We start from the raw sequence: 12,788 nt of genomic DNA on the forward strand, positions 1-12,788 counted from the left end.
TAAAATAAAATTCAGAGTTTGAAATCTCGATAGAAAGCACGATAGAGTGGGCGAAAATCAATGGATTAAAAAGTACAGGTGTTGACAGTCGAGGCTGGCCACTGATAAATGTAATTTTTAGATAAACATTTTCCGTATCTAAAACAACCAACCTAACCTCAACAATACAAACAAAATTTCAAATCTCAATAATTCGCACTAAAATAACGAGTTCTACTGAATGTTTTGGAGTCAATCGAAAGAACGAGCGTTTTCTTATCACCTGCAATATTGATCTTTTTGTGAAACTATGTAAGATAAACATAAAACAATTAAAATAGAAAAATCAACCGTCATTTTGTCGTCATTTGACTGGTACCAATAATGACGCGTCGAGCGGATAAGTTTCGCGCTGAGAGCCAATAAACATTTACTGATTACTCGGATATGCGAAAAATTGCCGAGCTCAACTGTGTTATTGGAGTTTTTGGTTACCACACCTCAAACAACTAAAAATTGCAGTATTGAATGGAAGTGCTTAACCACGTCAAAGCTTTCCTTTTGCTTTCGACGGCAATAATTATGAACTTTTTTTTTCTTTTTTATTTCGACTGTGTTAGTCACAGATTACGATATTAAGCTTGTTCTAATGACCCTGCCACTTCTAGTTTTCCGATCTGTTTACTTCACACCCTTGCTCTCACTTGAGTACTATCGCTCTAATTTTCATAACTTTCCCTATTCAGTAATCTCTAGCTAATTGAATGTCGTTAAAATGTAAAAAAATATGAACTAAGCTAGAAAGTTTTTGTTAAAAGATGTTGTTTCATTTTTCTGTGACGGAGCGCATCATGGTGACGTAGTTGGCGCATTGAGAGGCAGAGGGCCAGTAACAGTTCACGCTAGATTTTCGTCAAAACTGATTTTACAACCACCACAGGGCACCGCAGCATTTTCAAATTAATCGATATTTTTGATCTCAAACTTTGTCAGAAATATCGACAATTTTCAGTAAAGTTTAGTTTTAAAAGGGCGGTGCTGTAGTTGTAGCATCCAAAGAAAATAGCAATATATTTTAGGAAAATTGGAGATTTACACGATTGATTGGAACCGAATAAATAAATTTAAACCATAAATTAACAATCTTCTATTGATCATGGATAGTGAAACGTGGAAAAAACTATTTTCCTCAATGTATCCATGTACCCATGCGCCCTTTCAAATATTCGCCTTGACAGCAAAACAATGATTTTAGCGGCAGCCTTCAAAAAGTGCAGATCGTAGAATACACCGATCACACCCAAAAATTCAATCTGATATCATTCGCGTTCCAGTGTCCCCCCGGGTCCTAGGTGTAAACGTGTCTTCCGTGCCGCAAAAATGCATTCCCAGCGTCAGCCAAATTACACCGAAATCTACGAATTACTGCGAAAGTTGTGCAAAAATTTGGCAGGCGATCAGTACGGTAAGTTTTCAACGGCTCACAATGGCGACGCTTGGAATGAAATCTGGACAAAATTTCAAACGTTTAAATTTGTTGGCCATACATTCGACGGTAGTGATTTGGTGATTTGTGTTGAAAGTTGTTCAAAAAAAATATGAATTACAAATTACGAAGGAGTCCAATTCAAGGACAAACTAATTTTTCCACCAAGTCTCCAGGCTCCGCCTACTGTGCGGCTATAGTGAAGCAGCGAACAATGACAAGGAAAATGTTTTGACTGATGTCAACTGCCAATCTGTTTTTATTTTCGTCTGGTGTTTGATTTTCCCCGTTTCGTCCGTGGCTAAAAACTGAATTTTCCCGTAGGATCCCTGCTGAAAGGTGTCACACAGTTGATTGCCAGCACACCGAATTCGATTTCGGCCACCGCCAGCGATGAAAGTTCGATCGTGGCTCGGATTGGACAGCACCTGACCGCTGGCGGACGAAGCCAGAGCGATAGTGCCCTGTTCCGCGGATTGCACGAACAGCTTAGCGCTTATGTGAGTATGAGTGCAATTTTTCGACGGGGATTTTCATTATGTTTAATATTTTTCAGACCGACAGCAAACGACGGGCACAGATTTTGGAGTTTTTACTGCTGCTGGCCGATTCGGATTGCGACGGACAACCGAACGGTAAATTGTTGAACCTGAACGTAGATCTGCGAAGTGATATGAGTAGCGGTAGTGTGCCGAGCAGATTCGAGGTCAATTCGCGCTCATCGGGAACCGAATTGGAGAATATTTTTACCCGGCTTGATTTACGGACACGTTCGGCAGATAGTGGTGGTAGCAGTGCGTTACGTGTAATACCGTTCAAAAGTGGATTGTCCTCAGTTGTGCCCGATGGAAGAAACTCAACGGCATCTGGGGAGCTGTCGGAAGAGGAGATGCAGATAGCATCGAACAATCTGCAGGATCAGCTAATACAGGATGTAATCTATGCGTGCACTGGAATTCAGGGCAAATATCTGCGGAAGCATGTTGTTACGGGGGAGTTCAAACTAGACCATATCAAGGGACGAACGTTGAGTATAGCGGATGCGGGGATGGTGTTACAATTGGCCGAAGTTGGCCACTTCCACAATAGGGTGCTTAAATTTACTGACTCGAAAAGCGATTGCTATTTGAAGGGAAATTTTGGACAGGGCTACATTTCGGCCTTGCAGCGCGAACTGACCCAGTACTATGGGATGTTAGCCATTTTACAGGAGAATTTAAATCGACAACGACGGGAAGGAATGAGTTCGGCGGTAGTAGGTGAACGATTGACATTGAGGAAACTGCGTCTTTGGTTGGCTGGACCGATGGAACGGCTCCAATGGTTAGCACTGATATCGGACTCGTGTAAAGAGCTGAAGGGAGGTGCCCTGGCTACCGAAGTGTACGATTATACTTCAACTGGCCACCCGGAAAATCGTAAATGCGCACTGGAATTACTGCGGGCAGCATGTGTTCCATTGCAGCATGCTCTGATCCGGTGGTTAATCAACGGAGAGATTGTCGATCCGAATTGCGAATTTTTCATCGAGGAAATTTCCGAAGTAGCATTCGATCAGCTGTGGCATCAGAAGTATCGAATCAGAAGAAGCATGCTGCCCGAGTTTGTGACCGATACCATGGCCAAACGAATTCTGGTGATCGGTAAGAGTATCAATTTTCTTCGCGAGGTTTGTCAGGATAAAACTCCCGTCAAGGCAAGAAACGATCTCAAGCAGTGCTTGGAAAATGATTTGGATTTATTGTTCTCGCCTGTTAGCACCACAAAACTGCACCTGTTGATAGACAGCGTCTATCTGAACACCTCCAAGCAAGTACTGGACATTGTCCTAGGACCGCATCGACTAATGGATCATTTACAGGCCCTACGAAACTATCTGCTTCTCGGTCAGGGTCACTTTGCGGACTTGCTGATGGAGAATTTGCACAGCGAGTTGGAGCGGCCGGCTGTTGAAATATTTCAGCACGATCTTTTCTCCATTCTGGCAACGGCCGTTCGAATATCCTCTTCTGAAAATGAAGAACCTGAAGTTCTCAATTATCTAGACGTCCATTTCCTATCGCACTACGAGGGTGAATCCGGGTGGGACGTATTCGCGCTAACCTACAAAGTCTGTGGTCCTTTGTCGACCATCCTTGAACCGTCACTGTGCCGGTATCAAACCTTCTTCAAGCATCTGTGGAACATAAAACACGTCGAATTTATGCTCTGTCGAACCTGGAAGCGACAGATGCTGGATGCCAAATCTCTTCGACCTCTGCAGAAACATATCGGTTCAATCATTCTGCGACTTCAGCTTATCACATCGCAGATGATTAACTTTATCAGCCAGATGCAGTACTACATTCTGTTTGAGGTGATCGAATGTTCCTGGGTTCAGTTTCTGCCCAGAGTCAATCAAGCAAAGGCGCTCGATGACATCCTGGATGCGCACCATCAGTTTCTGGAGGAGGTTCGAGTCGGTATCTTTCAGGATGACAGTTCGAGACAGATCGTCACTATGCTGGATCAAGTTTTTGACACGGTACGCAAACTTGAGGAGTGGCAGGAGCGATTCTATCGACTTTGCTTCACCGAACACGAAGCGAGAAAAGCTTTTCAGGTAAGTTTGTTGGCTTTTTCGTCGATGAAGATATCTTCATTCGTAATTTTTCACTTTTCAGGATCATATCAAATCCAGCGAGCGGAAGGGTCAGTACGGGATCACAACCGAGCAGATGCTGGAACGGGACGAAGAGGCGAAAACATTCGAACAGCATTTATCCACACATCAGACGATGCTGCAGGAGATCGGCAACCAGTACGAGGAATATGTCGGTCGATTTCTGTATCAGCTGGCCATTTCGACGACTGAAACGCTCCGTCAGCTGGGCATGCGGTTGGATTATAACGAGTACTACAAACATCGCGATCGGAAATTAAGCGTTCCGCTTACCTTCCAACATATGCGGATGAGCATGGCGGCCAACAGTTTTCGCTCGAAAAAAGCTGCCTCCAGTTCGATGCTGTACTGACAGCAGCTGGAGGAGCAAATGGAGGACCGTCGAATGGTGCCGTCGGAGACGGGGGGAGTGCATGCATGGAAGGTACTCACTTTCAATACTCGAGCTCTGAGCTACTACAATTGCTGCGAATTAATGTGAATTAATGGACCAGCAAAGGTGTGTGGCTTTTAAGAAAAATGTTGCCAATTTTGTTTCGAAAAGCTTAAAAATAATGAAAATTTGTAGCGAGAAAGAGAGCAATAACGTAGTTTTGTTACACTGTTAAAATATAATAAACGTTTATAAACTAATTGCATGTCAATTCTGATCGATTGTGCTTTCTTTCTTTTGTTCGCGAATTTTCCGCAGTTAACTCGAACTATCGTTTGATTTTCCGACTTTTCCCCTTGTACTAGCCGTTTGGCTTCCAACATTGTCGCAATGTTCTAGGATAGTCCTTGACGATGAATCTACCCTACTTCGACTGAGAGTTTCGATGGCGGAATTTCTCCCGATACCGATGCCTATTGCGCGAGCCATTTCAATCCCAGCTTTATCGCGCTTTACTCGAATAGTACTCGGATGTGAACCTACCCTGCTCAACAGGCCAACTATTAGATGTCGAGGTCGTTCTGGCGATTCCGTAGGGAGCGTAGCTTCCGGTTCGTTGGTACTTTAACGACCCACTACTGCAACGCGACCTACTCGATCTAGTTCCCGGTAGCGGATCTGGCGTACTACTCAAGGCAATTACATACTATTGCTTTCAACCACTCGTTTGATCACCTCGCCATTGTCGCTGCAGAACCGAAAAAAATTGCACAATGGCTCTGCAAACGGCATTCGTCGTATTTTCATAGCGCTACAAGAAGATATTTTCTGGGTTGGTGTCTGCCCCGCCATAGCAAGCATAACACTTCCTATTGAGCAGTCAAATACCACACGTTCCGCTATCTCTTCGACGTTTGTGCATTCCGCATGCTCGATTCTGTGCAGGTGGATGGAAGTTGTTCTCTCCGTACTTCCTGTTCATCCAAGCGGATCCGCATGGTGCCAATCCGCTTCCTTCGTTGTACTTCTCTCGTATCTCTGTTCTCCTAATCCTCCTCCACTAGCATTACAATGGGAATCATTCTAGCATTGACGCAGACCGCTTCCAACGATATACACCCAATGACTTAAACTCACACCGTGATTTCGCCTGTAGCAATGCCTTTCGGTTGCTAATTCACGTCAGACACCACCTCTGTTTTATAGTGGTCTATCGCCAGCATTTTCTGCCGCATCTAGTTTTCTCGCCGAATCGATCGCTTCCGTGGTGAGTGCCTCCACCTCTTCTACTTATTCCACGACTACTTGGAGCACCACATCATCCACGAAATCCTGGGAAGGTTCAGCTTCAATACTCCATCGTATAGCGCACTCCACAGTGCCGGTGTTACGATGGAGCCCGTCGTAATTGTCATTCTCCTGCTTCCCTTGTCTGGATCGTAGATCAGTATTGGATTCTGAATGTAGCCCTTCAATATCCTACAGAAGTTCTCAGGAACTTTCATGCCGTGCAGCGAATGGGCGATTGCTCGAAGCACTCCTCATCTTCCCGAATGACCAGCCCGACTGGCATCATGCTCGCTATCACGCAGGATGCATCGTGTGATACCGTGCGGTAGGCAGATATCACTCTCCAGTTTCTGTAGGTAACTGGTTACCCTCAGTGCTCTTGACCATGACGGGCCGCCGTACCTGAGGATAGATACGGCAACGCCTGCCAATAAGCTACGTCTACTGGCGCACACCTTTGAGCTGTTGGACATCATTCTCGATAGAGCCGCAACAGTAGTCGACGCTCTCTTGCACGTATAGTCGACATGGCTGCCGAAGGTCAGCTTGTCGTCTGTAATGACTCCGAGAGACTTCAGACTTCGCTGTGAAGTGATCGCGACTTCTCCCACATGGATAACTGCATGTTGTGCCGACTTGCGGTTGTTGACGATAACTACCTCCGTCTTATGATGAGCGAGCTCCAGGCCTCTCGCGCTCATCCATTCCTCCACCGTGTTGATCGCGTGTTCTGCGGTTAGTTCTACCTCAGGGATTGACTCCCCGTAGACCTCCAAGGTTACGTCGTCAGCAAAGCCGACGATCTTGACCCCAGGAGGGAACTTCAGTCTAAGAACCCCGTCATACATGAGGTTCCATAGCACCGGGCCTAGGATCGAGCCCTGTGGGACTCCGGCGGTAATCGGAACCCTTTTCTAACCGGCATCGGTCTCGTATAGCAGTACGCGGTTCTGGAAGTAACTTTCCAGGATCCGGTACAGACCCACCGGTAGGCTAAGCCGGTGTAACGAGAGCGCGATGGCATCCCAGCTTGCGCTGTTGAATGCGTTCTTCACGTCAGGTGTCACTAACGCACAGTATCGAATGCCTCGCCTTTTCCATTGGATCGCTATCTCGGCAGTGGCAGCGTCCACTGTGGACTTACCCTTCCGAAAGCCAAACTGGTTGCTTGACAGGCCGTCCGTACCTTCCGCGTACGGGGTTAGCCTGTTGAGGATGATCCTCTCAAGCAGTTTGCCAGTCGTGTCGATCAGACAGATTGGAGCTGTACGTCGATGGGTCGCCTGGCGGCTTCCCGGACTTCGGCAACAGCACCAATTTCTGCCTTTTCCATCTATCCGGGAAACGGCACTCGTCAAGGCATCTCAAGGGTTCGCTATGATTGCTGCCTTGAGAGCGTCGTTTGGAACTCCATCCGGCCCTGGAGCTTTGTTCATTGCTAGGGATTTAGCCACTGCGAGTAGTTCTTCATTCGTCACTGGAGCCACCATTTCGGCCGTGCCCGCACTGTCTCGTAGTACAGGTGGCCAGGGGCTTGTGGCTCGAGACGGGAAGAGTACTTCGATAATCGTTGCCAACCGGTCCGGAGACCGTTCTGGGGGTGAGGAGCCCCCTTTGGTCTTGGCCATCACAATCCGGTAGGCGTCACCCCACGGATTCGCGTTGGCAATCTCACACAGGTTGTCGAAACACGCTCTCTTGCTGCTTTTAATGGCCTTGTTAAGGACCAATTTCGCAGCTCGAAACACTTCACGGCGGTTCTCTCTTGCATCCTCGGTGCGAGCTCTTTGCATCCTACGTCTAGCTCTGAGGCAGGCTGACTGTAGAGCTGCAATCTCGGCACTCCACCAGTATACCGGGCATCTGCCGTTTCTTGGCAGTGTTTTTCTCGGCATAGTGGCGTCGCACGCGCGTGGTAGAACAGCTACCAGCGCATCCCCGCTTAGACTGTCGGTGTTGGCCTCCAGTCCCAGGGCCGCGGTGAAAGCTTCGCTGTTGAAGTGATTGGACTTCCACCCGCGTACCTGACAGGGATCTCCCGCCCTCGGATGCTGCACACCATAGTTGATCTTAAAGCGGATTGCTAAATGATCGCTATGGGTGTAGCCTTCGTCTACCCTCCATTCCATGCCTGGAGCCAGACTCGGGCTGGCAAGTGTTACGTCAATCCACGCCTCCACCCCGTTTCTACGGAATGTACTAGCGGAGCCATTATTAGCTAGCACAGTATCGAGTTTCGCAAGCGCCTCCATTAGCGCTTGAGCCCTGCTATTTGTACAGCGGCTGCCCCACTCCACTGCCCAAGCGTTAAAGTCTCCCGCTATGACTACCGGTTTCCGGCCCACTAGGTCCGACGAGAGCCTGTCGATCATCTGGTTGAACTGTTCTATTGGCCATCTTGGTGGAGCGTAGCAGCTGCAATAGAACACACCATTGATCTTGGCCTCGGCGGAGGAGTGTATTACCTCTTGAACCGGGAACCGTCCCGTTGTACAGATTGCCACCATTCCAGACCCGTCCGACACCCAATTGCCGTTGCAGGCAGGGATGCTGTACGGGTCTGAGGGCGACATCTGTCCTCGACTCCGAGACCGACTGCCACAGCAGCTGTTGGGCTGCTGCACAATGGCTAAGATTTAGCTGTGTGACGTTCACGGCTTCTTCTTATTTACCTCACCGAAGGGACACGAAGGTCCGCCCATAGCATGTTTATGGGCTTGCTTCTTAGCGGTGCAGATAAGGCACTTGTGCGCCTTAGTGCAACCCCGCTCCTTATGCCCCTCCTCGCCGCAGCGACGGCATAGTTTGCTCCTGTCCATGCCCTTGCACTCGTAGGCTTTGTGGCCGGACTCAAGGCACCGATAGCACCTATCCACTGAAGGCGGCTGGGGTATGCTAATTGGGCATACCGACCAGCCGATCTTCAGCTTACCTTTCTCGGTTACCTTTTTGGCATCCGCCTTCAGTAGCCTGAGGTAGGCTACTTGGGTGCCAGAGGGTCCCTCTCTAAAGCGCACAGAGTCCTGCTCGATTGTGACGTCGCATTGCTCCTTAACGGCTGCGACGACATCTTCTGCGGTCGTGAGCTCGTCCAGATGCTTGCACTGGAGAGTCATTTCCGCCCCTAGCGACCTGATCTGGGCGCCTTCACTAAGGACCTCTTGGGCTAAGGCCTTGTACACCGCACTAGATTGTGCGCCTCGCTTCAGCATCAGAAGCATTTCTCCCGTGTTGGTGCGTCTCACGCTACGCACATCTTGCCCAAGGGCCGAAAGGCTTTCGGCCGCCTTCATCGACTTTAGGACGTCGGGGTATTTGTCCTTGTCGGTTTTTAACCACAAGGCCTCGCCTCTGTCCTTGGCCTTCTTCGCGGGCCGCGGTACCTCCGGTGTCGGTGCCGGCTCTGCTCAGCGAGGTCACTCTCGCCCTCGCTTACCTCGACCAAACGGCGTCTGGCCTTAACGATTGCACGTCGTGTGGTGTCGGTTTTTGCACCCTCGCTTGGCGACTTCCTAGGGCGCTTCGCGTTCGGCGCCGTCTTACGATTGCCCTTGCCTTTTCCCTTCGAGGGGAACTCGGCCGCCGCTCCGAGCGACGTGGCTGCTCCAAAGAAGGCGAAGGCCACTGTCTGAGTGCCTGTATCGATCTTCTCTCTTCCCTCCCTCTTGGAGGCCACTGTCTGGGTTTCTCTGTCGGACTTCTCCCGACATTCCACCCTCTTGGCATAAGCCTGCTGTTTCTGTCTTGCGACACGAACAGTTTCCCGGAGCTCCAGGAGGCTCTGCTTTAACTCCTTGCTGCTCGAGCTGCTCCACCACTTTGCGCATCGCGGATAGTGGCCCGTCCAGTGCGTTGGTAGGGCTATTTCCTAACACTACTGGGGGGTCACTGGTGCTATCAGATGCTGCACTCGTCGCTCCACTACTCTCCCCACGGGGGGAGACCTCGCCAAACCATCTCTAGCAAAGGGGTTCGGCACCTCCGTTTGTTTATTTTTGTTTTTGTTTATCTCCATGTTTGAACCCACGAGTAGCGCGAGAACAAATGTCCGCCACGCCAGAGCTCCGCATTAACGTGGTAAGGGACGCTTACTGTGGGGGTTGCCCAGGTACCCCACAGGCCCCGTTAACGATCGAGCATCTTTTTCACCCCCTCGATCACTCATCCCTCGGCACGGGTCGCATCACGCCTTGGAATTGGAGTTATGACCTATTTTGCTTTACGTGGTGATCGCGGCCCAGATCATCACAACCATCCTCCTTTACCAGGGCTTTGGACCTGTAGCTCTGGTTCTCAATAGTTCCATGCACGTATATTATTACAGACATGCTACTATTGAGATCCGTCATTCGCTAGCGGAGTTAATTTGAAGAATTGTTTAAGTGGCTTCCACTGTAGACCTGTTCCCCCGGAAGCCGAACTGCATGTTGGACGCCTGAAATGTGCACTGCCCAGTGCTGTGCAATCTCACGATGGTCTTTGACAGGTAGTACAGGAGACTTCTGAGAACGACCCAACTTCTGAATACATGAAATCTGTTCAATTGGTCGATACGAGTTGTGATCGGAGACTGGTTTTCCAGGTTTCACTCTCACTTGCCACCAGTCTTGAGAGACATTGTCACAATAAACTTATTTAATAAATTCAACAAACGCCTTTTCGCAGTATCCAGCAGATTCGAGATAACAGGTTGAATTGTATTCACCCCGAGGCGTTATTGTGGCATGACAAAAGGGCAAGTGAGAATTGCTTCATTAAAATCGGGGATCCGTTCCCGGTACCGTGAGTGTAGGTGTTCTGTGCGGATATATAGATTGAGCAGACTTTTTTTTTGCGAAATCGTATCCCCAGCGAGTGAATTTTCCCCGCATTGATGTTTCTTTCGTTAACCCTAGCTAACAAACCAGCGTCAATACCAGAGTTTTTTGGTTTCATCGTGCTCTTTGATTTCGTTTCCAATGTTGCATACTTCCTGAAATTGTCAGGCGCTCCAACCTTCTAGATATCTTCATACGTTGAAGCCTGAGCAAACCTTGTCCCACCACGGAGTGGTAGACCGTCACGGATGTTTGCGTGTGGGATGCGTTTCGTCCGAGCTTGAATCACTTACTTACCTTACCGTTCAGGCTAGAGCCGTGTTGTCTCTTGCTGTTTGCAGTAGCCGTCTCGACTCCACTCGGTCCATTGGTGCTTGTCGCCAGCCTCGCAGTCTTCGAAGGGTCCGCAGGTCGTTCTCTATCTGGTCGATCCACCGTGCTCGCTGGGCGCCCCGTCTTCTTGTTCCTGTAGGGTCGCCCTCATGAACCATCTTCACCGGGTCGTCGTCCGACATTATTATGACGTGTCCAGCCCACCGTAAACGTCCTATTTTTGCGGTATGCGCGATACATGGTACTTTAGAAACTGATGCAACTCATGGTTCATTCGCCTGCGCCACATTCCGTCTTCCATCTTTATGTCAATGTCATCGGCGAAGCCAAGAAGCTGGACGGACTTCCTGAAGATCGTGCCGCTCGTGTCTATCCCCGCTCTCCTTATTACACCTTCTAACGTAACGTTGACCAGCAGGCACGATAGACCATCACCTTGCCGTAACCCTCCTCGAGATTCAAAGGGACTCGAGAGTGTCCCTGATACTCGAACAACGCACATCACCCGATCCATCGTAGCTTCGACTAATCGTGTTAGCTTATCCGGAAAACACACTCGTGCATTATCTGCCATAACTGATCTCGATCGATTGTGTCATACGCCGATTTGAAATCGCTGAACAAATGATATGTGGGCACGTTGTATTCGCGGCTCTTCTGCAGAACCTGCCGAATCACGAATATTTGATCCGTAGTGGCGCGGGAACCCATGAATCCCCCACGAACTCCCTTGCAAATGGTGACAATCGGCGGCAAAGAATTTGAGAGAGGACCTTGTAGGCGGCGCTAAGTAGTGTGATCGCGCGGTAGTTGCAGCAATCCAACTTGTCGCCCTTTTTGTAGATTGGGCAAACGAAACCCTCCATCCACTCCTCCGGAAGAATCTCCTCCTGCCTAATTTTGGCGATTACCCAGAGCAGCGCTCTAGCCAGTGTTTCACCACAGTATTTTAATAGCTCGCTGGGTAGTTGATCTATACCGGCTGCTTTGTTGTTTTTCAGCCGACCGATCTCCTCCTTGACTTCTTGGAGATCAGGGGCCGGCAGCCTATCGTCTTCTGCGCGTGCTCCAAGATCCGTTGCCATACCGCCTTCGTCCTCTGCTGCTTCACCGTTGAGGTGCTCGTCATAGTACTGCTTCCTCCCCTCAATCACCTCACACTCGTTCGTAAGAAGTTTGCCGTCTAAGTCCCTGCACATATCGGCTTGCGGAACGTAGTCTTTGCGTTCAACTTCTCACAGTTGTTGTTCCATCACTCCGCGATCTGGTTCCTCCTGTTTGCGCTTCTTTCTCCGGAGGACCGAGGTTTGCCTGTTCCGTGCTTGTTTGTATCACTCCACATTCTGTCTCGTTCCGAGCTTGAATCCCGCTATCGAGAATAAATCCAATCAGAAGGGTACTCTTCTTCAGAAGGATGCTCCAATTTGTTGGAAGATCGACCGTATTCTGCGCGGCGTGTGACGACTAATCTCACCTCACTCTACGTGACTTTTCTCACCCAATTCTGGGGCCCTACTCTCACAGTCGCGTCACCTAGTGACTAGAGGAAAATTTCCTTCTAGTCACCAAGTGACGTGACTGTGAGAATAGGGCCCCTGAAGAGTCACTTCGGTTGACGTGAGACGCCCATTTAACCGCAATGGGGAATCTCACCTCAACTCTCAGAATCGGGTGAGAAAAGTCACGTAAAGTGAGGTGAGATTAGTCGTCTCACGTCACACGCCGCGCAGAATAGGGCCGATCGTGTTTCTTGGAGTCATGGTCAGTGACATAGCTCTCCCTAGTATATGGACAAAAGAGTGCGAAGAGCGTCCCTTAAGACAACGCTTCGGTTTCTTACCGCGTTGT

At 49.1% G+C, this 12,788-nt stretch overlaps 1 protein-coding gene across 1 annotated transcript; it reads left to right on the forward strand.

The window, feature by feature from the left end:
• Positions 1 to 1,023: 1,023 nt before the first annotated feature.
• On the forward strand, positions 1,024 to 4,778 carry LOC131692066 (gamma-tubulin complex component 3). The gene is made up of 4 exons (XM_058978922.1): positions 1,024 to 1,444; positions 1,790 to 1,965; positions 2,022 to 4,067; positions 4,129 to 4,778. Exons 1-4 carry the CDS (start codon positions 1,360 to 1,362, stop codon positions 4,477 to 4,479), a joined length of 2,658 nt encoding a protein of 885 aa, XP_058834905.1. The 5' UTR covers positions 1,024 to 1,359; the 3' UTR covers positions 4,480 to 4,778.
• The last annotated feature ends 8,010 nt before the right edge of the window (positions 4,779 to 12,788 follow it).

This window comes from Topomyia yanbarensis, chromosome 1, assembly GCF_030247195.1.
Source record: "Topomyia yanbarensis strain Yona2022 chromosome 1, ASM3024719v1, whole genome shotgun sequence".
Taxonomy (NCBI): Eukaryota; Metazoa; Arthropoda; class Insecta; order Diptera; family Culicidae; genus Topomyia; species Topomyia yanbarensis.

Excerpts from the sequence above, each read along its gene's own strand:
- LOC131692066 (XM_058978922.1), top strand. The coding sequence starts at position 1,360 with ATGCATTCCCAGCGTCAGCCAAATTACACCGAAATCTACGAATTACTG. Across the intron at positions 1,445-1,789 it reads TTTGGCAGGCGATCAGTACG|GATCCCTGCTGAAAGGTGTC; the intron begins GTAAGTTTTCAA and ends ATTTTCCCGTAG. Across the intron at positions 1,966-2,021 it reads ACGAACAGCTTAGCGCTTAT|ACCGACAGCAAACGACGGGC; the intron begins GTGAGTATGAGT and ends AATATTTTTCAG.